The following is a 26,304-nucleotide window of genomic DNA, read 5'->3' as shown; positions in this document are numbered from 1 at the left end:
ATGCATTTGATACAGTACAGTGCAGTAAATGCTTACCATATACTGATTCAGGTATCATTTGTGTCTACATTATCCCCATTCATCAATTAAGTAGTAGATAGGGAAGACAAATTTGCAAGTTGCAGAGCAGTTAGAGACGATAGGGAAGGAGCAGAAGCAATGATACAAAGCTCATATTTTGTCAAATGACTGCCTCAGGGTTTTCTATCTGCTCGATATGTAGTGTTTCTTCAGGGCCACACTCTTCTGCCTCCCTCTTACTTTCATAATTCTACTCACTCTCTATCCATCCCCTCTGATTGATTTTCCCTATTTGCCCTTTTCTTAGATGACAGGATCACAGTGAAAACGTCTTGCAAGAAAAACAACAGTGTTTGTTGATATGAGACTGCAGCTTCTGCTGACAGTTACAAAGACTATTGGCATCTTGTGACTTCTAATAAATGATCTCTTATAAACTGGTAGATGTTAAGTCTCATAGCTGGTAGGCAGGATGGCTGTTTGCATTTCCAAGAGTCTTGAAAGAGATGAAAGCTAAGAACTCTCCCCTGTTTGTAATAAAACAGGAGATTCCTGTTTCATTACATAAAGGGCAGTCGAGGGTGGGGGGACAGGCTCTTCTCACTTGCTCCCTGTGATAGGACAAGGAGCAATGGATGGAAGCTGCAGCACAGGAGGTTCCACCTCAACACAAGGGGGATATTCTTTACTCTAAATTTCATGGGGTACTGGAACAGGCTCCCCAGAGAGGTTGTGGAGTCTCCTTCATTGGAGACTTTCAGGGCCCATCTGGATGTGTTCCTCTGTGACCTGAGATAGATTGCATGTTTCTGCTGTAGCAAGGGGTTGGAGTCAATGATCTCTTTGGGTCCCTTCCAACCCCTAATATCCTGTGATTCCTTTCTGCAGACATTTAAGAATGGGAATGGGTTGCCCAGGGAGGTGGTTGAGGCCCCATCCTTGGAGGTGTTTAAGGCCAGGCTGGATGGCACTCTGGCCAGCCTGATCTAGGGTAGGGTGTCCCTGCCCATGGCAGGGGAGTTGGAACTAGATGATCCTTGTGGTCCCTTCCAAGCCTGACTGATTCTATGATTCTAAGGTTAAGTTTATTCTTGGAAGGAGCCTCTAGTCAGGCAAGCTGTAGATTTTTAACAAGGATAATACCAGTGTACTTTCTCATTTAGATACCTCCTTCTTCCCATACCTTAGTCTGGACACCTTTCAGACTCCATTGCAGGAAAAGTTTGATCCTGGATATCCTTGGATTCCTGTTTATATGCATGGACTATATTGCAGAAAGATTATATCCACAATGGCTCAGGTAAACCTACTGCCAGCATTATGTGACATAGTAAACCAGTAGCATATTTGTATGACTCACTCTAAAGAAGAAATAAGTTGTGTTGTTCTTCTTCCAAAGAGCTAGCCATATAGTTGCTTCTCCCATTAGCTGGCATTCATGCTAAGAAAAAAAAAGGAGGTGGCATGCCTACATGCTGTGCCCTTAGGGTTTTATGGATGGCACTCTAACTCAGTTTGGCTTTACACAATAGAATAGCAATTCATAGAATCATAGGGTCATTTCAATTGGAAAAGACCTTTGAGATCATCACAAGAGTGGTGAAAGGTCATCAGGTTTATCTTTATAGAAGCCTTTGGCCTCTCTGCTGATAGCCCTAAGCTGCTTAATTCTCTGAAGTATGGACCAAAGCTGCGCTTGACTGTGCAACAAGTATCCAGGTTGAGGAGCTGATGACCCTTTGTGAATGAAGCATCTACAATCACCCGTAGCAGGGTTTGGCAGGGCAGAAGGATACCAACAAAGACATACTCTTATTTGTTTTATTTAATAATACATACAGCAATTTCCTGTACTGTAAAAGCATGCAGAAACGTTTTACAACGGTCATTTTCCAACAAGCCTATTTTATTTATCAGTAAGCATTCATTCTATAACTCAGTAATTGTGTTAGTTTTATTTATGAGTCCGTGTAGCGCTACAAAGAATTGATTATGTGCGTGTATGGAAGGGATACTGAGCATGGGCTGCTGACAAAGCAGTAGTCCCTGAGAAGTACTGCATGACAACATCAGAACTGCCTTTTCTTCTGCCTGTTTTTCAGTGCTGGGGCCCAATAACTGAGTCAAATCAGCCATGTTAGTATAGTCTGCCTGCCTAGAAAAGAATGTGAGCAAATACCTTTAGAAAACTCTTCTGTGACTGTGCTAAAAGGAGGAGTTGTCCAGCTGTTGGTTGGTGAAGCAGTTTGTTTTCTGTTACATCACCAAAACAGAACCTGAGGATTCTTTGCTTTGAATATTCTCATTAAATCACAAGGAATGATTTCTCATTTCTTTTTGGAAAAAAAAAAAAATCTTTAAAAGGCACAAGAAGGCTGCAAACAAGCAGTAACATCTTCTGAGAAGTATAACCCCCAGGTACAGCCTGCTACCCACAAATGCTTTGCTGAAATCCTCTCAAAAACTGCCTTGTTTTGTACCTTTAAAATTATCAGCACTTGGAAAAGTCTTGTTAAATCTGAAAGAAGTCCTGTTTTTCTTTAGATTTAACAATGTTTCAGATACTGATTAAAAAGGGAACTCTCCCTTTAGTCCTCAAGTCGGTAAGAAGTATTATGGAAAATTGCGTTAACTCTTGCAAATCCCTCTACAACTATAAAAGTACAAATGAGATCGTCCCTGCTGTTTCAGTCAGGCCTATGAACCTCAGAGCAATAGGATATTTATAAGAAAATTCCAGACATAGCAGTGGTGCCGTGATCCATATGACCCAAACTTTCCAGTCTTTGTCTATCCTCCTGTCTTTAAGGAAAAACAGAGGGGCATAAAGTGAAAACTTGGAAGATCACAAATCATTGTTATGACTCATTATAATGAATGATTTGTATATTACTTTATGGAGTAGTTAGGTTGGGGTTGAGGGGAAAAAAAAAGAATCCTTCCTTTTCAATTTTCAAGCAACTGTCTTTCCTAAAATAACAACTCTTTTTTTTTTCCCCACTATTCTTGGTAACTAGTGAGTTTTTTCAGCTGGGAGAGCGTGTTGTGATATAAAGGTGCAGTCTGTTGTCAAGAGCCTGTTAGCATTTCCATTACAGCATTAAGTCTTATTTTCTGGTGTTCAAAAAAACTGGATTGTAAAATCCTTGATCTCTGGTAGGTTTCAAAATGTATTTACAAATAAGAAAAATCATTCTACTGAGTGGGGCTTTTTAGTATCCTGACAGCTTCATGGCAGTTGTGGTTCATAGGCTCTCCTGAGTTTCATTTAGCAATATCTTTTGTTGTTAGCAATTAAAAATGTATGAATTATAAGGGGGGGGGGGGATGGACTGAAGTCTAAAAGTAGCTGCTGGCTTTCTACTACGTTGAACTCTTGAGAGCTCATCTTCATTTTTGTAATATCTTCTTCTGATGAATTAATAGAGTGCATTCCCAGGTGCCAAAGGTTTCTCTTTATTTCCTAGGATAAATTTCACTGTTACACAAAAATTTGCTGAAAGTGTGGTTATATATCTGTGGACTGGCAAGTTACCATTTCAACACATGGCAAGTTTCCTTAATGTCATGGGATTACATTTTTTGTTTTGCTTTTTACAGAAGGAAGTGCACTGTTTCAGAGAAATTGTGTTATAGTAAGCAAGAGAGTTCCAATACTTTACGAGTTTTACTTTCAGCAGAGAAAGGCATAGCGCTTCAGAGGAAATTTCATCCCTAACTTGCCTTTTTATACTCTACTGTATGCTAAGAACTGCTGGGGTCGCTCAGCACTGCCTGATAATGAATTCCATATAAGCTGTAATATTGGGACACAGCTGGGTGGGTAAGAGTTGAGTTTCAGTCTTGAACTCAGAATTCCCGCATTTTACTAGTTTCATTTCGAAAGGTAACATTGCTTATAAGGTGTGCATATTTTGTCACTTAGCCATACAGCTTAGTAGAAAAAGGTCATTTTTTTTACATGGAAGCAGTTTATGCATTGTAGGTAATGTCCATGTTATGTGTATTACCTGACAGTTATTCAAAATGGTTTGTCTGTTAATAGCAAAGGGCATATGCGTTAAGGTATTCAAATGCAGGGTATTTAGCTGCACTTTTTGGTAAGTCTGTTTGTATCCCTTCCAGTAAATCTCAGCCACAGTATGTTAATGAAATCGTTTCCTTCTAAAATACTTTCCAGCACAAGCACAGAAGATTGGGTGAACACTCAAAACTAACACTTCTTTCAGCAACTCACAATTTGATTTTGGCTGTTTTCCACTGCAAATGAGTTTAGATTTCTGTCATCGACTGCTGCTTTCCTTTGAGAGAAAAGATATTTTTGGTTATCTTTCCTACTTTGACCTTAGGGAGCAAGTGTAATGTGTATTTTATTGTGGTTTGCAAAGTTTTGGTGCTAAATGGTTTTAATAGAAAAAGAAAGAAAAATGCATGATACACTGAGCACTAATTTGCAATACACTTTGATCTCATTAAAGAACTTAAAACACTAATGAATACTGAAAAGTACTGAGCAATTCTCAAAGAAATCCTCCCTCAAATTCTTGCCAGAAAGCCCCAATGGTTTTCCTGCCTTCTCAGAAGGAAAAGTCCTGTGTGATTACCATAGGGGACATGGAAATCAAAGCTTCGTTGAGAAAACTATGCAGCAGTAATTGGCCCTTTCTATAGAACTATAGAAGAAAAAAAGTTACTTTTTCCTGTGGGATATAGATCTTAATTAAATTTTCCTACACTCCAAGAACTGTAGAACAATGCTTACTGTTTGTATTTCAGGTACTGTCCAGTACCGATGAATAGCAGTTACTCACTTCCTGTAGCTTATCAGGCACATGTTTTATTTTGCACTGTTGCATTAAGATTTACCTTTGCATCTTTTTGATATAGTAGAGAAAGCCCTTACTTTTTAAAGACAGCAAAATTATTCCTCTAATCTGGTATCATTTAACTGGCAGATGAAAATTTGATACTTAACATTTAATTTTTTCAAAGGCTCTAATTTGCAGAAGCTCAGTAATAGAATCGTAGATCACTGTAAAGTCAGGGCACAGGAATGGCTCTACAGGGTTAGACTAAAGGTCCGTCTAGTGCAGCAGAGAGAGGTCAAGAGAGGATATACACTTTTGTAACAGAAGTTAAACTGAGATAAGGAGCTGGACAGGTTTAGACAGACACATGTTACACACTGAAATCAGCCAAACCACATTCTCATTTTTCTCTGAATCAAGGCTGAATAGTGGGGCCTCCATATGATATAATCTAATATCTGATTTCTTGGAAACCTCTTCCAGTCATTAGTATAGATTCCTCATCACTTTGTCTGTTGGTTCTCTGTAAGCTGTTTGGAAGGAAAACATACAAGACTTTATGCAAAACTAATGCAAACCAGATTTTTTTCTGTTGATGTATTAGGCCATGAGTGCCTACCCATATTTAAAATCATAACTATAACTCCGTCATTTCTAGCAGTACAAAATTATTCCTTATGGTGCCATTGTCAGTGATTTGTCTGGTTTAAGTAAAGGGCAAAAATGTCCATAAACTTTGGAGTGGGTTTGTTTATTTGGGCTTTAGGTTTGGTATTTTTGGAGCAGGGCTGGGGTCTTTTGGGGCATTGTTTTGGGGTTTTTTTTTTGGGGGGTGGGTTTTTTTGTTTGGTCTGAGGGGTTTTTTTGTTTGTTTGGTCTGAGGTTTGGTTTATTTTTTTGTTTTGTTGTTTGTTCGGGGTTTTTTCCCCCATAGGAAGCAGAGTTTACAAGAGGTTTCAGAAACAAAACTATCACTGGAAAATACAAAGTACTGGTTTGACCATTGCTGATTTCTGTAGATTCTTTCACAGGTCTAAGTGCTTAACATATACAATGTTTAAATTTACCAATTACTTTTATAGATGGCACTTCCTAGCCAATCATATCTTCGTAAGTTTGGTAAGATCACACATATTCCATGATCCTTGCTTGATATCTCAAATACAGTTATCCCTTTATGATCATCTCACTCTTCACAGCCAAAGCAGTTTCATGGTCAGAATTATACCTTCCAGGTATCCAAGACTGGCAGAGGGGCCACTCAAATCATTCCTGCTCTGGCATACAGAGCATCAGAGCGATTTCTACCTGATTTAAACCTGTGCTGTTTGCAGGTCCATAACTGAAAGGAATGGTTGGTACATTGCAAGTTGCTTGTAGCAGCCTATAGCTGCCAGTTAGATCTGGGAGTTCAGAAACACAAGACTAACAAAACTGGAGGTTGAAGATAGGAAACGTTGTGCACATGCAACAAACAGGAAGAATACCAACTCAGAGCCTCATTCCATAGTTTCACCTGGCTAGGAAACATGAGGTGTGCTCAGTATTTTCACCCTGAAATAAAAGGGAACTTACACAACAATGTAGCTGTGACCATGCATGCTGGTTTTCTGACCAGTTTTTAGTGTGGAATGAAAAAAAATAGTAGTTTTTTGCTAAATTTTTCATGGTTGTTATTTTGAACTCCCACCCTGTACACACACTCGCTGATGGGATTAAATGATTTAAAACATTTCTGGCTTGAACGTCGTTTCTGATGTATTCATTTCTCAGGAAGACATTAAATTGTTTGTATGCAACTGCTGTGAATAGTTATTTTTGTTAGCAAAATTACCAGACTAGATTTGCATGAAGCAATTGCATGGGTTCATTTGACCTGCCTCTGTACAAGTTTCTTTTTGTTAAATATTCTTTTCTAAAGCTACATGCAAAGAGAAATTTCTTTCTGACATTATAGCTACTGTATGCTTGTCCCATGCATATAACTGGAAAAATTACTGCAGGACTAAAAAAAGTAGAATATTTTTCCATTGGTAGCTCACAAAATGCAGCTTTCATTTCTAAAGCACTGTATTATTCTCTGGGTGTCTAAGGCACTGATTTTTTTTTCCCCCCGCTGGTGTTTTTGATGGACTGATGTGCTGCTTACCCTAAATAAAATAGCAGAAAAAGAAGAAAGTCATCTATAAAAGGAATAAGAGGTACAGGAGACATGGAGTTATTTTTTTTGTGTGTGATTTTAGTGTACTTTTGTCTGGTCTAAGAGTAAGACACTAAGTGAACTGGCTGAGAGTACTGCTGAAATGAGATATTTTGTCACAGGTAGGATTTTGCTGTTTCTCTGTTCAGTGATGCAATTCATTCAGGGAAAACGTTTTCCAAAAATGGTAAGTAATTGGAAGTTCCATCACTGAGGCTGAAAGAGTTTATACCAAGTCTTTTATGGTGATTTAGCTACATTGCTTTTACCTAACCTAAAGGGAAGTGGCAACTGAAAGAATTCCTCACTTTGTGTTTGGTGGTTTTTTATTTGACCATCATGTCTTTTTGTTGGTGTTCTAATTCACATAAAAGTATCACAGTATCATCAGGGTTGGAAGAGACCTCACAGATCATCAAGTCCAACCCTTTACCACAGAGCTCAATCTCTGCAGAGAATTTTGAATTTTCAGGGTATCTTTACAATTACTTCTATTATTACTATTCCTTTCTTCTTTAAAAAAAAAAAAAAACTTCCAAAGTGTTAGAGATAAATAAACTACAAAGCATCATCAATTCCAGCAAATAGGAGTTAATTTAGATAAAGTTAGAAACAGTTCTTCTAATACTTCTCTATCCACAATTATTGTTTATTTTTTGTGAAGCAAATATGAACTGCACAGAAAAAATATGTGATTAGATGGGGGCAAATCTATGTCTGCTGTGAAGGATATTTGGAATAAGTTCTGTTCTTTGCCTGTTCTCTGTCTTACTACTTTATTGTATTCTCATATGGGTTTCACAGTTAAATAATCATCTTTAGCAGTACTGTAGGACTTAAAATATGAGTCCTGCACTAGCAGAATTTATATCTTTGGCTTAAAATAGTTAGGTTTTCTGTTTTGAAATCTAACATTTAGTTCTTCAACAGCTCGTATGATTTATTGTTAAAATAAGTGCCAGAATTATACTCTCAATTTAGTTGTTATTCTGCAAGTAACATAAGCGACTCAAAGAACTTGAGCCAAAAAGCTAAACAAATTTTATTATCAAGTCCTTTTTTTGCAGTACAAAGTTTTGCTTTAAATTAAAGCATAAGCAGATAGCACTAACTAGTAGTAACACCTGAATAAATGTTTAAGTTAGCAAATCAAAATCTTTTTAAAATATAATGTGTGTGTGTGGGGGGGTGTATTATTATTACAAGCATGTGAACTGTTAAATAATGTGTATTTATACAGAGCTTCAGATTATACCTTTTTTTGTCAATTTACATTACAGCCAGGAGTGTCTGGTAGCATGGGGATTAATGAAAGTGAAAAAAATGCTGTGAGTGTTGTTTCCACTTTTCCAAAGCCTGTGCATTTCTTTAAAAGTTGTTTAAAGTTTCACACTTCTCAGATAGTTTGGTTTGTTTTGCTGTTATGCTGCCTAACTTCCTTGCATTCTGGTTTCTAAACACCTTGGTGCCTGAGATTATTTGTTTTGGGCATGTGTAAGTCTCAGTCATGGAGGGAAATGTTAGGAAGTCGTATGAAGAGACTGAAAATACAGCTAAGGCTGCCACTTGTTGGCAAGCACTGCAACGTGGTATAAAGCCCGGTTCTCTGAATCAGTGTTTTTCTTTCTCTCTGGACTTTGTGGTTGAGAAAGTAGTCAGCAGCACTGCATAAAAGGAGCAAGAAATTCTGGATTTATGCATAAGAGCATAGTCTTTGTAAATCCAGCGGCAAGGATTTGGTGAGTTTAGTCTGCTCTGCATGTTGCTGTCATCCTGCATAGCTGGGATTTAACTACTCCGTATCTGATTGAATCAAGATAGGAAAATGCTGGTTTCTTCCTTTTAGATTTTAAGATTACTAAAACAATTTAAGCATGAGTTGGGCATCTTTCTGCAGCCCAGATCAGTAAATAAAGGAGAGGGATCGCTGGGTAACATTGTGGTGAACAGACTTTAAACAGTAAATACCTGGATACCACAGTGGCAGACATCCACAAGACAACTTTGACAAGATGTTCAGCAAGCATGAACACAACATTTAGCAACTGAAAGAGTAAAAATGTGGGTTTTTTCCTCTTTTCTTTCTTTCTTTTTTTTTTTTCCCATTAAGCCTGTTTGCTATCCTGTAGATATTGTGTTAGAAGGGATGACTGAGAGTACCTAGAGAGCTTTGCTTTAGGAAGGAGTGCAGGAAAACATCCTGTGGACTGAGAATTTTATACAATTCAGAATAAAATGCTGATGATCATAAAACTAACAAGAGCTGTAAATTAGACATTAAAAAGAGGCACATCTGTTTATGTAGAGTCATTGCTCCACAATGTGGTGTATCGCTTGTTAACTGGTGAGCGGTTTGCCCACCTGAGGAAAGGACTCGAACATCTTCTGCACCATGGGATTTCAGGCTGAGTCCGTTAGGAGTTACTGATCAAGAACTGTTATAAATATTCAGAATGCTTTCATGATATCAACATAAGGATAATTTGGGTTCATTAATTCACGAGTAGTAGTTACAGATACCTTTTGAACAGTCCCCAAACCCTCAAACGTTTTTATGTGATTTTCAATGTTTTGAGATCCTAACCACATAGCCTCTGGGGTAAACATGGGAGGACACTAATGTTCTCTTAAACAGTATGAGGATGCTTTTGTTGTATCAAACAAAGCTACTGCAAAGGTGCTGTTCAGTCAAAGAGGACATAAAAGACAAGCACTCTGAGCTGCTGCTATGAGTCACAAAGGAAGATTGTGAGGCATGGGGAGCTGGAGGTGGGAACTGCCACAAGAAGCCAAAAGGGCAGCTAGCAGTAGATGCCAGCGTTGATCCTGGATAGGAAGTGGTAACCTGGGCTGAATTGCTTCCCACAGCTCGCAGTACCATGGGATTTTGGCCAGAAAGACAAGAGGCAGGAAAATGAGAGAGGAGGAAAGTTAGTTTGAGTAAAATTTCCATCGATAAATCTCTTGGTAAACACATAATATGTCAGAGTGTCTAGTGACTTCTGAAGTTTGTTGTATTGCTAATATTGGATACCAGACCATTCATCCCAATCCTGGAAAAGCCTTTCTGCCCATATGCTGAACATGTCTCTGCACACTGCCTGCACATTCTTCTTTCCAGACTTGAAAATAATAAATTAGATCAGAAGTTAATGCTCCAATTGTATTTTTAGGAGAATTTGGGTTGTGTGTTTTTTCTAGCAAAGCTAATAATATGTAAGGCAGGGATCCAGCTTTCAAAAAATCCAGTGGCTTTATAATGCTTTTAGAAAGGAATTGGGTTTGGAGCAGAGAAGGCCATTAAGTATCCATCACTTGTGTTCATTTTTCTAACAGTCATTAAATCCAGGCCAGGTTTTGAAGTGAATGCTTTCACTCTTCTCTATTATTAGGATTACTGATACTCCAGAAAAACAAACATACATTTCTTCAGCTCTTCCCTGAGCTTCTTATAACAAGTGCAGGTGATCAATTAGCTAGTTCATTAAAAAGTTACACATGATTTTATTGAGGCAAGCAATTCTGAATCAAAGAACCCAATTCGCAGATCTAGGTTGAAGCACATAATTGGCATGTATTTTAGGATTGCTGTTAAAGCTATAAAAAAAGATTTACTAGGGAAGGAATGGATCCAAAAACCCTAAAGGAAGGAATATGTTATTTGTGTGACTCAGTGTTACAAATGGACCATTTAAAACTAAGGTCTTATCTACATTAAAACAAAAAAATGAAATAAACCTTTGATTTAACTTCTTTAGTGAGAAATTATCCTTCTATTCATGTGATACACATAAATTACACATGGTATTATTCTGGATTTTTGGTATTGCTATCAAAGATGTCTTTTTATTAAGTCTTTTACATTTAGTTGAGAAGTTGACACTGTGTTAACTGTAAACTGAAATTGTGTAAGCGTGTTCACCACATTGTTGAGATCCACAGCGAGTCTGGGATTAAAGCCCCAGCTCTACAAACATGCACAGCTTAGTGGGGAACCTTACAGAAATGCTAGTAGGACATGCCTGAGCGTTTGCAGGGTGAAAGAGAGGGAAGGCACAGTGTTCAGAGGATGTTTTAGAAGCAGTGACAATTTGTTCTGGGTTTACAAACAGACCAAATCTTGAAATTTGAACACAAGAGTTTGGGTTAAGAAAGCTTTGTTTTTTTCCCCTAATACTTGGAAAAAACCCACATATTGGCGAGTTTTTGCAAGACTTCTTTAAGCAAAGAAAGGCTTTTTTTTTTTTGTTTTGAACTGAGAATTATAAATAATCAGGTTTTAAATATATCAAAATGCACATGGAATCTACTTTCTGATGTAATTTTTGTTGTTTGAGTGCCACAATGTAAAAGCTTCTGTAGCTAATATTACTGTTCTACCTTGGGTGATGGCACTGAGGCAATTTTTTCAACTATTAGCCTTCCCAAGGGGTCTCTTCAGACAAAATGTTATGCATCACCTCTTATTTGAGTGTAAGCCTATTGAATAGCATTCTCCTCTCTGCCAACTTGGCAACAAGTTGTAGTGCTAATAAAAGAGGTTACCCCAGATAGAGATCCCAGATGTGTTTGAAATACTTTTATTAGGACTATGGAGGGGCTCAGTGTTTCCTTCTAAGTCTTTGGGAAGGGAAAAAAAAAAAAAAAAAAGTGGTCTTGCCTTCATAATTGTACTAAGAATTGCATTACATCACTGGAAGTTTTTTTCTCAAAGTCAATAAAATGCTACATATGTTAGCACAGGATATATCTTAGGAAATACCAATGTGCAAAAATAACTACTGTTTTTTTTGCCAAAATCAAAACCTTGATTTGACCCTACTAAATTCTGTCAACAGGAGAACATTGCTGTTTAACACTGAGCTAAAGACACTTGTTTGTTTGTTTTGGTTACGTGTAAAGAAGTATCATGATTAGAATAAATAACAATAGATGATTCTCAGAACAGCAACATATCCAGTGGTATATAATAGACTTGACTGTACTGCCAGTTATTTCATTAAACTGTTGAACACTGCTATTATTATTACTGTACTTGGTGATAAAGCCAACTTAGTGATTGCCTAATGCAGGACTATTGCTAACTTGAATTGCTAACATCATTTTTCCTTTCCTTTCCTTTCCTTTCCTTTCCTTTCCTCTCCTTTCCTTTCCTTTCCTTTCCTTTCCTCTCCTTTCCTCTCCTTTCCTCTCCTTTCCTCTCCTTTCCTCTCCTTTCCTCTCCTTTCCTCTCCTTTCCTCTCCTTTCCTCTCCTTTCCTCTCCTTTCCTCTCCTTTCCTCTCCTTTCCTCTCCTTTCCTCTCCTTTCCTCTCCTTTCCTCTCCTTTCCTCTCCTTTCCTCTCCTTTCCTCTCCTTTCCTCCCCTTCCCCTTCCCCTTCCCCTTCCCCTTCCCCTTCCCCTTCCCCTTCCCCTTCCCCTTCCCTGCCCTTCCTTTCCCTTCCCTGCCCTTTTCTTGAGAGCTACATAGAAATTAGCAGCTTAAAAAAAAAAAATAAAAGCTCTATTGTTAAAAATGTCTTTTAAATCCTTCCATGGTAATGGCTGTGCTGGCTGCAGTTTTAAACTGCAAGAATTAGGGTAATCTAACTGAGATAGTCAAACAATATTATTCGTTAAACTCACTGTTGCTATCCATAAATAATAAACAATGAGATGTTTACAATCTTAAATCATAATCTGGCCACAAGCTTCCTGTTGAAATCTTTATTGTTCTCAAAACGTAAACAGAAAAAACAAGGTTTTAATTAAAATAATTCATTGCTTGCTTTCATTGTTCATCTTACTATTGAATCACGAGAAATGAATAGTGCTTTAATTTCTGGTCATGTCTCTGGTTGATTTTTGTTATAATTGCATCAGATATAAAAAGCAGGAAACTGCACAGCAAATTCATTTTGCAGTGAAACACAGGATAGTATTTGGCTTTGGGTTTTCAAATCCAGGATTTGACTCAAAGATTCCCATTAGTTTCAATGGGCTTTGGATCAGGCACAGGGTTAATAGCTTCTTTTTCAAACAACTAGAAAGAGGTGTAAATGTCAAAGGTGATATCTATACTGTGAGTTCCATAAACTACAAAAAAAAAGTTACTGCTAAAGCTCTGTTTTTCCTTAGTTTAACAGCTTCTGTGAAAACTGTTAATAAGTATATCAGGAACAGTATATAATAATGAATCAGATAGAAAAAAAAAAAAAAAAACAACCACCAAAAAACATGAAAACTCTTTCTGTATAATAATTGGAAAGTTAAAAGTTACTTAAAATCCCTGCCTTCTCATGCTGTGATGTAAATTGTATTTTTTCTAGGTTCCAAATTCAAAGAGGGAAAACTGATCCGACCAGTTACAAGAGCCTGGGGGATTGTTTTAGGACTATTTTCCAACGAGAAGGGTAAGAATATATGTTTTTTAAATTGTCAATTTTATGTGGCCTTTTTTAATCACCCATTTTCCAGACATTAGATCCTCTTTATATTCCACCTTTTTTGTTTGCTTGTTTTGTTATTGCAGCAGGCAGAATTTGGCAAACATGTATCTTACGTAACAAGCACGGTTTGAAAAGTTTGAACATTAGTTACACTCACAACACCAAATTTTGCTATGAGGATACATTTAAAGACCAGAGTGCACAGCTGTTTAGAGGCAGCCTGGCAAACACTGCTTCAGTACCAAGAGCAGGATGGCCACACTAGTGTAGTTCAATATCTAGGCTATTGTATCTTCTTGTCCTGGTTTTCTGAACTAGCTCATCCTGAGACATCACCAGTTCAGTGAAGTACTTGTTTCCAGGCTCTGATGAACTGGAATTCCCCCTTAGCTGTGGTATACAATGTTTCCAGGACCTGTGTGAGCAAAATTCCACAGTTTTGCAGTTTGACAGAACGTAGAAAAGGATTTACGATCCTTAGTCACTTGAATTGTACTGGCTTCAGAAGGTACCATTGCTCCAAGCCTGAGCTTCTCTAAAGGACATGGCTCTGATCCAGAAAGGCATTTAAATACACACTTAATTTTATGAGCAGCCCAGTTAAAGCTAGTGAATGTAATGGGACTGATCACATGCTTAAAGTTAAGCCTGTTGTCCACAGGAGCTCTTCAGGAGCTAGCTTTTAATCAAGGTAACCTTAGTAAATACCAGCTCTGAGTAGCTGACAGACTTTCCATAATAACTTTGTACATACAATAGCAACCTAGTGTTTTATCCATATAGTGATTAAAATTGAACTGTTCTTATATGTAGTGGCATAGATGCCGTCTTTGGAGGCAGCATATGTACAGCAAGGCAGAGATTTCTTCTGTGCATAACCTGTACTGGAAAAGGGGAGATGAGACAAGCAGTGAAAATTCAGAACTGGACCAGTTTTGTTTCTTGCAGTGAGGTTTATCTAGATACACTATGTAAGTGCATACACACAGAATGAGATGGTTTGAATTGCTGAAGTAGGGAGATGTAGAGAAGCTTTCTTAAAGTGCTCACCTTTGCCCTTATCAGAGGTATTTTTTTGATGGAAGACTAATATCGTGTATTATCACTGCCAAGCATTTCTTAAAAGCTAGAAAGATTTCACATAAATGATAATTTGTGGCTTCTGGGGTTTTCTGAGTACCTGTTTATTTTTTATTGCTTTTTAAAACATAACTATATTTTTGCAATAGGTAAGTGTTAATATTTGCAATCATGTCAATCTATTTTTACATACATAACTAGTTTCAATATTTAAATGAGTGTGAAAATGCTATTGCACTCATCCAGACTCACTGGTATTTCTATTTTGTTGAATTAGTCACAAAATGTGAGATAGGAATGGGTAGACATATCTGAAGAACAAGTTTAAATCTAGAGGCAGCTTCCAAATTAATTAATTTTAAGGTCTGATTTGATTACCTGCATGATTATATGGTGTGCTTGCATATTTGTACAGCCTCCATATATAAAACAGTAGCAGGACATTTTGTATATACCACACAAAATACAATTCCCTTACTATTTGAGGGAGGGGAAGAAAGTAAACAAATGCTATTATGTTCCAGTTGTCTTACACATTGTAAAATGATTATCAAATGCTTTTCATTTCTTCTGTGGATTTCACTCCATTGTTATTTTCCTGGTGTTCAGTGTGCTGCCTAAACTGTGGAGAAATGATAAAGGGTCCGAGCACAGCACTTATTGACGTTCTGAATGAACAATTCAACAATCTGAAGATTGCTGGGTTGGGTATTTTTTCTGTCGAACGCTCATGTCTCAATGCTGGAACCGAAACAGAACAGTTTGGGGTTTTATTTGATATGCAGAATCAGCCTAGGAAGTACTTCTTTTCTTCTGAGTATATATACAAGTGTTTCATTTGCTGCAACACATCTCACTGAACATAGACTTACAATATTACAGCACCACAGTAGCACTCTGATGATTTCATGGAAAGCTTCTTCATCACAAATAATGGCCAGGATTTCTTTAACCACTTCTCTGATTTTCTCCTCATAATGCAAAAGATGGAGGAAATATTTCCAGTCTAACCACTAATAGAACACTGTCCTTTTTCAAAGAACCTGAAGATTCTTTTTTCTTCTCAAAATACTAGAAATATTTTAACAAAAAACAACCAAGCAAACAAACAAAACCCACAAAAAAAAAAAAAAAAGCCCTACAATAGCTCCCTCCCCCCAAACTTTGAGCAGCTGTTCAGATGGAAATAAATTTTCTGCACAGGGAATTAAATTCTTCAAAGAAGGATCCATCCCTTGAACTCTTTTCTTGTCTTACAAGAAAATGGGAACCACAAAACATAAAATTTAATTGAGACTCACTAAAGGAAGGCTCAGTCAAGCAAAGCATTAAAGGTCACATAGCTTTCTATTAAAAGGAGGCAGGAGTTTTAACTTCAGGGCTTTTGCAAAGTTGTGTTGGGAGCATCCAGTTGTTGCCAATTGCACAGGGGCTGCAGCAGCACGAATCCTCTCAGGTGGTGAGCAACCTCTGTTCAGCTGGATTCCCCAGCAGCCGCACGCCCAAACCTCTCTGGTTTCGCTTCTGAGATGATGCATGAATTGACAGATCTTTGACAGCAGAGGTAAACCCACCAGGAGCATATCTGTTTATTGAGGAGTGACAGCTTTATAGCTAACATAAAAATAATCTGATGTTTATTGGGTAAAATGTTTGGATACAGAATTAACTGAAACCATTAATAGAGAAAACTTTTTGTTCTGTTTGGGTCCTACAAATGAGAGGTTAAATTATGTTAAATTGCTGGGGTTTGTATCATCAACAACAACAACTTTGCTGCATTTGTATTCACTCACTTTTTTCTTTGATAATGACTTAGGTTTGAATATGAAATGAAAGAGTAAATAAAGGGTCTAGCTGAATGTGTATGTTGCATTTATATTAAAGACACATGGTGTTGTGTCTCATATTAAGAATGGAAAATTATGCCCATCTGCACTGTTTTAATTTGGAGCATTAAACAGCATTAAAATGATGGATGCTTTTATTTCCAGTCTGTAAATAACTTTGTTCTTGTAAACTTGGATATTCATGGGCTCATAATTTTAACAGTAGATGTTCTGGGTTACAGTTGGCCTTTTTGGTAGGCACTCAGTCCAGAAACCTGTTACTTTCTCAGTCAGTGGTCAGCTTGCCTGAAATAAAAAGGATAGTAGTGTCCTGGTTTCCAGTTTTACAGCTCAGCTCTCAAATCAGTTACAGCTTAAAGTGCTGTTAGCCTTTCTTAGAACTAAATGGTTCTGGGAAAGTGCAAAACACAACTGTCATTGATCATTTGAGATTCCATTACTTCTGCTGAGCTATTTGATTATTTATGTTGAATTTGGTTTGAGAAGGAGCAATTACCTCCATGCTGACACAGCCCAATAGCTTCATAACTATTCCTGTCTTGTTCTCAGCACCACCTTTCTACTCTCTTGTACCTATAATTGTCTGTATGGCCACACACCTTTTTTTAATAGGCGACACCCTGACTCATGCATTGGTAGGATTAGATTATAAAGCTGCTCAAAACTTGTTAGCTATGGGTGGAGTAGGTGGGAGAACAGCCAAGACAGAGCAGGAGCTGGATGAGTGCAGAGTTGTCAGCAAACAAGCAGAAGCTAAGGGCTCCTGATTTACTGCTATCATCCATCATTCATCAACTGAGGAATTCGCTAGCACTCGCCTTTGTCCTGCTTCTCCATTGACTGTGTGCTTTAGTAACAAGTGCTTGAGAGACTGCAGCAGTGCTCTTGAGGCCTGGCTCTCTCAGCTGGCTGCAGATGATACTCTGCTGCTTCTAATTGCCAACAGGTCAGGGAAGGAGACTTACAGGACTGCCGGCCATGCAGGCAAGCACCAACCTTTTGCACTCACCAGCGATCAGCAGCACCTGTTCCCAAGGTCCAGCTGGATGTGTGCTCTTCTCTCAAATGGCTGCCAAATAAGTGTTCTACAAGATACAAATACTTGGCTACTCTGCACCTGAATCTCTCATTGAAATTGCCGACCAGGGAAGTGTAACATGGTCACTCATGCCAAAAATCTCTTTTCCCAGCAAGCGTTTATGAAGCAAAGATTCATTTCCACTTACTGGAGGCATAAATTCCCGTGGTATCAAAAGGCCAGGCTTTAGGCTCTGCTTTATGTTCTCGGAGGCAAGCAGAAGTGGTAGAGCAAGGTTTTATTTTCCCCCACAGCTATCTGCCAGACTCTTTGGTTTCTTCTTAGTAATTCATACCAGGAGTAGCTGAAGTAAGCTTGGACCCATGCTTAATTGCTACCTTCAAGAATCTTATCAGATACTTACCTTCACTGTCAGTTTCAGAGACTCTGATCCTGAAAACTGAGGTACAAGCACCTTTTCTCTTATGCCCCCCCACTGCAGGAACAGTAACTTCCACCTGACACTGGGGAAGGTCTGCTAGCACTCTTACTTCAGAATTATGTATACATAGATGTATGTCTTTCCTTGTCCCGCATCCCACCTCACACTTGCAAACTCCTAACACTTGCAGAAGCCTGGATAAAATGAGACCAAAGATGCAAAACAGGGCACTAGAGAAGCAAGATGTCTATGTGTCTATCTTGATGGCTCCCCATAATCCACAATATAATGCTAATTGCTCTTCTCTTTATCCCACACATTGTATCCTGTGGGTCACATCATGCTACATGGCTACCTTCCTCCCATACTGTCGAGTGTAAAGCAGACTTTGCTAAAAACCTGTGATTTGGAGTATCAGAAATAATTATCACATTCCCTTGTGAAATTACATAATCTGAAATGTAGAGTGTCAGATAAGCTTTGTAGCACTTTGCTGCATTGAGAACTGAAACAAATCGTGAAGGAGAAGGTATTACCTTGAACTGTGAACCTGTGGGAAATCTGTTGGCTTTTGTGGATAAAAATTTCAAGTCTTAGGGCTGAAGTGGTGAATCCTTCAGCTTGCTTTGCATATTATAAAAGAAATGCTCAGTGTTAGAAAAATTGGCGTTCTCATATTTTCAAGGGATCATGAGCTTAAAAAATTTAGGGCAGGACATGGTAAAAATTCTTGTAGTACATAATAATAGTTATCTGTTGTTTAATCTGTTCATTTACTTCTGCATGTGAGCAATTCTCTTTGCTTTTCTGTTTTTTCTCTGGTTAAGACTTGACTCTTCCAGTCCCTCTGCAGACAACCACATCTAGTTGAATGGCATCCCCACACATGGCAGGGTTATTGGAGTAGATGATCTCTAAGGTTGCTGCCAGTGTAGACGTTCTATGATTCTATGGTTCTATGCCTCTTTTAACCTGTAGGTCTCAAAACTCTTTATGGAAGAAGGATGAGGTTGAAGTAACTGTACAGATGAGGATACTGAGGTGTAATGTGCCAGGGAGTCAGGCAGAGCTGGACTGAAGCATGTACATAGGTCATTCTGATTGAGCAGTCTGATACCATGTCCTTTGTTTGCCCCATGGTAGCATGTTAATGTCAAAGCTCTGAAAAACATGGGTGTTGCACATAAAATTTCATTCTTTGATACAGGCTTCTAATTCAGAAATGGTCTGAAGACTTTCTTGGCAATCCTTTCTGTGATGTAGTTTGTCTCAGAGCATATCTGGAAGTAGTGGAGGTTTTAAGCCCGAAGCTGGATATCCTCACTGCAAGTTTAGCACCACACTCAGTGGGCTGCACTGCCTTCAGATAGTCAGGAGTATTTACACTGATGTTACTGTCATGAGGTTTTCATCATCCTCTTTGAGCAGGAATTCTCTGTTCCTGACTGGTGATTCCCCACCCCCATCATCATATGTTAACACTTGAAAACAAAAGAAACTGCTCTGGAATGTGAAAAACTTCTATTCCCAGTTTTATGTGTGTAGCTTTCTGAAATACAGTGAGGTTGTACTGATGGAGCTAAGGGCAGCATTTGGCTAACTATGTTTTTAGTAGTGGTGGACACATCTTGCTTGCAAGATTTGACCTGGGATATATGGCAACACAGTAAAGAAGGACAACTTTTAGAGGATCACTTCTGAGAATCATATACTTTAGAGATGAAACATGTCCTATAGGAACAGAACACAGTGCAATCATGTAAATCTTACAAGCACCTTAGAAATAAATAGGCAAGACCTTAACTGGTATTAGTTATTATCATTTGCTAAGGCCATTGGAGGCACTCCCATTTTACATTGGGTAAGTATAATGTAAGCCTGTACATTTTAAAGCTCCAAGTTGTATTTAATTTTTTAAGTGCAACGTATTTTCATAATTAAATTAGTTTAATCTTAAAGTTATGACTTAGTGAGTGTCTCTATTTTCTACTAACAGAACTGGAAGTCATGATAATATTGGTATGTACAGCAGTAGCTCCTAAAGACCTCAGTTTGGAATTAGATGACTGCATTACAAGATGCTTATACTTACAGTAGTAGGAAAGTACTTGTAATAATTGCTTATAATCCATTTTTCTCTATCTAGTTAGTGAAAAATCAGCAGAACTTAGATTTATTGTCCTTAAAATTTTAACATTCAAGAATATTTATATCTTTACCACATTAAGTTCCCGTTGATTTCAAACATCCTGCCTAAATAGGTTAATGGTAAGTTACAGTGCTAAAAAACCTTTTAGTTTAGTGTATGAAAAATATCATACTATGCTATATCATCAGATTTTCTGAATGTGAAGAACATATATGCCAAATTTGGTAGTCCAGGATAAGGGCCACGAATTTCTCCTGCTTCATTAATTGCTTCAGCGTGAGTGGCTGCAGTATTTCACAGCAGCGACGGCGATGTTCCCTGCTGCTCCACCAGGAGACAGGTTTATACCTGGGGCCCTGATGGGGACATTTCAGTCTGGCACCATTTGCCACACTTTGAGCAGTAATGCAAAGCCATAGCGTAACCCCAAAGCTTCTCATGCCTTCAGGTGAAGTCAGCACCGCTTAAAGCATAGGGTTGCTCCATGGGCAGCCAAGCTACTGAGCTGAGAGCTGTCTAAAGTGAGAAAGCTGGGAAGAGCTGACACACAGCGTGCTGATGTACTGTCCTTCACCAGGACTTCCATGGCTCACCCAAGACTCTGAAAATTTTCAGCTAGTGTAAAGCTTTCAAGTCACGAAACAGACTCCTCCAATTAGTAACAGCCATGACTGAATTGCCTTTAAGCATTACTGTTAAGGCAAAGTGGCTAAATTAAGCTTAAGTCATAATTTTGAATCATGCCACTTTTTAGGCACCTGCCCCTCTACAGCTTGCTTGTTCTGAAATGGTGTATGTGTGTGTGTATATATATATATATATATATATATAGTGCCATCAGACTCTCTGGAATTGAAACCTGTATTGAAAAGGTGAGAAACTGATTCTACTCCTGTTGGAGAAGTGAAGATGTCTCAAATCTAAGCCACTGCAAGGCTGTCATGCCCACCTGCAGGCAGATAAAAGGATCTGAAATTTATATGAAACCTCTTTCTTATCTAAGGTAATATCTCTGAAATCTGATCATGACACTGTCAATAGTCAGCTGTCGCAGTTAACCATTCATTTATTACATAAATCTACTCATTATCATTTAATATTTCATTAAAAAATAGTAGATGTACCCTGAGATGCAAAATTAATTGGAATAACGTGTTCTGTTTCTTTAAAAGCCAAACTGTTAATTTACTTCTCTGTAGTCTGGGCTTTTAGTAGACATTAGTTGTTAACTTACCCTTCAGAAGAAGGATTCCGCTGCATTGAGGGATAAAAAAGCAGTGACCAGAAAACAGGTAAATCACTTTTATGTCCTTGGAACAGCTGACTTTACACTTTTATTAGATTGTTTGAAAAAGCATCTTTTCATCTGGAAGGAATCAGTTTAAAATGTGATTGTCAACACAACGAAACCAGCTTTCTGTTTAAAATGGCTGCTCGTGAAGCTTAGAACTGAAGTCTTGCCAGGATTTTCTTTACAGACGTTAGTTACTAGAACCAAGAGATTTTAGATGGGATGTTCACAGGAAATACCTGGCAGACAGCGTGAAATGCAAAGTAAAGCATTTTTATTTAAGTTGTAGGAAGCATGCATGTGAAAATGAGCAACGGTGGTGAGGTCAAAAGCTTCTTTTTTAAAATAGAAGTTTAAAATAGAAGCTTCTTTTTTAAAATAGAAGTAAGCTGTCATTTGAAGTGGGCAAGAGGAAAAAAAAATCCTCATTAATTTTTTCATGTCTTGACCTAACTACTCAGAAAACATACATTTAGTGTATTTCTTAGGCTATATTTAATACTTATTTATAGCTACACTGTTATACCACTCTGTAATCTGCAGGTCCTTACCTTATCTAAATTCATTTTCTTCACTGTTTATATCAGAAAACACAGCTTTTTCTCTCCTGTGCCAATTCTTCTAAGTGCTACAGTCCTCATTTCTTTGTCTATATTTCTGCTAGACCTCTAAAAGGTCTACATTGCTAAAAAATGCAGATGAAGATCCTATGCAAAATATTGTTTTCAGTGATGAAACACTTTCACTCCTGAACAATTTACATTATATATGCATTTGTTCATTGTCTTAACTATAAATTACAAAGATGCAATAAGACAATGCCCTAGAAGATATTTATTCAGTGCTCTTTCTATTTGTGTTTTCAGGGTACGTTGATGATATGTTACTTAAAATATTTCTACTAGCAACATTGTATTATGCCATGCTCTGAAAATACAGAAGTCCTGATTTTTTTTTTAATGGGTCTTTTTTAAATGCATTACATAAGTAACTTCTAAAATACATCTTTGTTAGAAAGTCAGACTTTCCCTGGCAGGCTTTTTGTTGAGCTGCCAGTGCAGCAGTTACTGCTAGGTACGCTGATCATTCATCTCTAACACCAACCCCTCTCCCCTTTGCAGTATTCTTTACCCAAGTTGAAGTCTTCCTTGACATTTTGAAAGGAATTTAGTAAATGAAACATTAAAAATATCTATGCTTGACTGTGGAGGAGAAATTGCTCATTTAAAGTAGTGCCATTTACAGGAGAAATTGCTCATTTAAAGTAGTAACCAAATTAAAGAGGCCATGCAAATAGCTGTGAAAATTTGACAATTCTTGTAGATTCTCTACGGAATGCATCTTTAAGAAAACAAGGTGAAATGAGGAACTGGAATAGAGTGTGGTCATTCTTTAGGTGAGTGTATTTCTGTATAATGCTAACTCATATGTCAGGGCACATTGCATTCCATATGACTCTGAGAATCAAAGAGTGAGAAAGAAATAGTTTGTTTTGCATGTCATGCTATTTGTCTCTTCAAAGAAAATTAAATTCTAAATACATATGAGGTATTACTTTTAGTTTCCACGTTCTTTGCTTGTGCAAGCTTAACACACTTGGCTTGCAGTCTGCTGTGGTTCTTTACCCTGTAAAGGACAATACTAATTTTAATGCAATAAATACACATTTCTTTAATTATAAAAATGCCTAGATCAGATGTGCTGTGTGTATAACACCCTGCGTCTCCTTAAAGGAATACACGCATATAAGCACAGACAAACTGTACTGTTGCATTCTGCCTCTCCAGAGCAGAAAGCTTGGTTCACAGTACGACAGCAGGCACTTGATAGTGCATTTCTGTAGCTTTCACATAGCATACGGGGCAGTAACTCTGACTCTGCAGAAATGGCTCCAGTTATGGATACAAGATCAATTCCTATGCTTTTTTCCCCCTTTCTTTCTTTTTTTGGTATGTTTTTTACAGCTCACCTTCAGTGTTAGAGTGGGTTTGTGTGTTTTGGTTTTGCTTGCACTGGCATAAATGCTGTTCTGTAGCCGTCCATCAAGCATTACAGAATCACACAGAGTCACACAGAATTAACCAGGTTGTAAAAGACCTTTCAGATCATTGATGCTGTTGAGAATTATTTTTTTAGGGCTTCTCTTAATCTGAGTATGGAATTTTCCATAATAAGTAAATGCCTCTGCATCATAGGAATTTGGTATCCAAACCAAATTTGAGCTGAACTCTGTGGCAGGGACAAATACTTCTACAGTCCTGAGGCCTCACAGTCTTGGTGGGGGCTAAGATTATTTACTGTTAAAACATGTGTTAATAATACTCTTTTTTCCATTATTAGAATCCCACATAAAATAATTGTATCTACAGACAACAGAAGTCAACCTGTTCTGTTTGCTAACCCCCATTTCATACAAAAATTCATTATTCCTATCATGTCTTAAAGAAAAAAAAAAAGTAGATTTAAATAATCTTTCATAGAAAACAGTTTTTAATGTAAAAAAAAAGTTTGGTATTTTAAGAGCTCACTTTTACACCGCTTTTATTTGGAAGTATCATCTTTATCTCCAGTATGAATTAACATACACTATATGGATTGCATTTATTCTTTGGATTACCACTGTGATTTAGAATATGTTTTGTGCATAAAAGTAAAGTACTAAATAATTAGCAGCTGAGCCTTTGTTTTAATATATCCTCACATAATATCCCTCTTCCTCTGAAAATATTAAGTAATATGTTTGCATAATATTCAGATATCCATATGTTTATTGAGTCACAACATATTAATGTATTTAATCTCAAATTTTCTCTTCTTAATAAATGAGTAATTTAATTGAAATATCAAAACTAATTCAGGTTTCCTTTAGGGAGTGTGTAAAAGACAAAGACAAACTTTGAATTGCACTTTTTCCAACCCTGTGTAAATGAAATACATTTTCACAGTGTTGAGAAAAAATGAAAAGTGTCCATCAGAGTTCCAAAATCTTGTGTTAATAGCTGCAAATAATGAATAATTTTTCAAAGCTGTTATATTACAGCAAGAAAAATAACAGTATTACAAACACCAGTACTAGTAGGCTTTCTCCAGAATGTTATGATACTGAAAGGTGGAAAATTTCCTGGTGAGCAGCTTAACACAGAGAGAGTTAGCTGCATTACAAAATGGTAGGAATCAGTGGCAAGAAAGTTTTCCTAGCATCCTGCTTGGGAAAACGAAGTCTTAGAAGTAGGTCTTGCTAAGTTACCGTGAGAGTATGCTTGGAATTTTGTCTTTCTATCAAAAAGGATTGGTTTTCCCTTGATTGTCATCAGTTTGCTAGGTTGTCCTGCTCTTTAAGCTATTAAAGACTGGTGTGCTGCTTGGTCTCAGGTGATCCATAAAAAGGAATGAAGCCTTGGGAAGGTAAGCCATCACCAGACTGGCTCGGTGTATCAGCCTTCCATGACGGAAGCTCTTTGTTGAGAATTGCTGGCAATTGCAGCAGTTCCCAACCGAAGATAAGAGCCAGCGTTCTCAGGTAATGCCCTCCATCACACGCCTGATGACAGACTCCTGCATGCAAGTTTTTTCAGGTGCGATGTTTGCTCAGTAATCCTTCAGTGCCAATCTTTTCTAAATGGTGAGCAGGTCCCGTCAGTAATGGACAGCAGCCATTAAGCTTGCAATATTTGCCATAGATCAGGTTACAGCTTTGTTTCTGCAGTGTGATGAATGGATGCTCTTATACTGAGAGAAAATAAAGAAGTGCTATAAATTCAGCAGCCAGTACTAAACAAGTTGCTACTTTAAGGACCTGATTCACATCCTTCTGAAGTCAATGGAAAGTATTCTGTTGGCCAGAGTCTTTATATCAGGGCTTTCAGTTTGTTGCTCTTTTAAAGAACAGAACCAAGGGCTGTCATTAAACTGTAATCCTTGTTTCTCACTCTATGCAAGTTTACACTTAAATAGTAACTTTAATAGAGCTTTTACTTTATGGCTTAATGCTTATGTTCTGCATAAATATTTTAATTAATGGAGGCATACAGAGTGAATCACAGGACCTGACAGGTCACTCATGAAATTAGAGATAGGAGCGTAGTATTCAAAACTTCCTATGGTGTTTCTTAGAGCAGGTTTTCTCATGATCCCAGTAATTCCTGTGCCAGATTCTGAGGTCTGTCCCCTGGTTTTATGCTTCCCTTACTTGCTGGTATTATTCTGTAAGTTTTGTGTGCCAGTTTGAGACTAGCTGAAATACTTTGGTGAGAAGAATTAGATTATAAACTGTGAAAAGGAAGCAACGGTGATGTCTACTTCACTCATAGGCTTGCTGAGATGTATAAGAACACAAACACAGATAATGCAGTGACTCTCTGTTGCAGCTGGTGCCTGTACTTTTCTCCCTGGCCTGTTTTCTGTGTAACTAATCCCTCTACTTTCTAACCCCCCTGGCCGATCCTCCAAACTCACCTTTCACATAAAGCAAACTCTGGGATAAGGTAGAGGGGTGGAAAGGAGGTAGAAGAGTGGTTGGAAGCCCCTCCTGGGGACTCTGGTTTCTGGGAGGGCTGTTGTGTTTCTGTATTCCTTTCAACTTGTATATTTCTGTCTGTAGCTGTATATATTGTAAATATCTGCTTGTATATTGTGCTAACCTGTAAATATAGCTTCATTTCCTTAATTTTCAGCTCTGCTGAGTCTAGTTTGGGTTGATTTCGTAAGAGTTGGTGGGCAGGTAGCACACAAACCATCACATCCTGAATGAACACAGAGTTAAAAAATTCTCAAGAGTATTAGAATCTGCCTATGACCAAAGCCTGAATCATGACGTTGGCAGATTATTTTTGGACATTCAGGTAATGCCCAGAGAGTTTACAAATCATTAAAATCCATTCTGGTGACATAAGGATAATGAATTTTCATTTTATGTTGCAGGATGTAAATGAACCTAGTACATAGGAAAAATAAGGCCTTGTTTTAAGATATAAGCTGTACAAGTCATAGAATCATAGAATCAACCATGGTGGAAGAGAC

At 37.8% G+C, this 26,304-nt stretch overlaps 1 protein-coding gene across 3 annotated transcripts in view; it reads left to right on the top strand.

The window, feature by feature from the left end:
• The window catches only part of SLC25A21 (solute carrier family 25 member 21), a 268,495-nt gene that overhangs the window by 184,526 nt on the left and 57,665 nt on the right, over window positions 1-26,304 (top strand). For all 3 annotated transcript variants that reach the window (XM_064149071.1, XM_064149081.1, XM_064149090.1), the window contains one exon: window positions 13,336-13,419. In XM_064149071.1, coding sequence (XP_064005141.1) covers window positions 13,336-13,419 — 84 coding nt within the window. The remainder of the gene's footprint in view (window positions 1-13,335; window positions 13,420-26,304) is intronic.

The sequence above is a fragment of the Pogoniulus pusillus genome, chromosome 1 (assembly GCF_015220805.1).
Source record: "Pogoniulus pusillus isolate bPogPus1 chromosome 1, bPogPus1.pri, whole genome shotgun sequence".
NCBI classification, from domain to species: domain Eukaryota; kingdom Metazoa; phylum Chordata; class Aves; order Piciformes; family Lybiidae; genus Pogoniulus; species Pogoniulus pusillus.
Note: the sequence above shows the minus strand (reverse complement) of the source record. Positions and strands in the feature narration are given on the sequence as shown.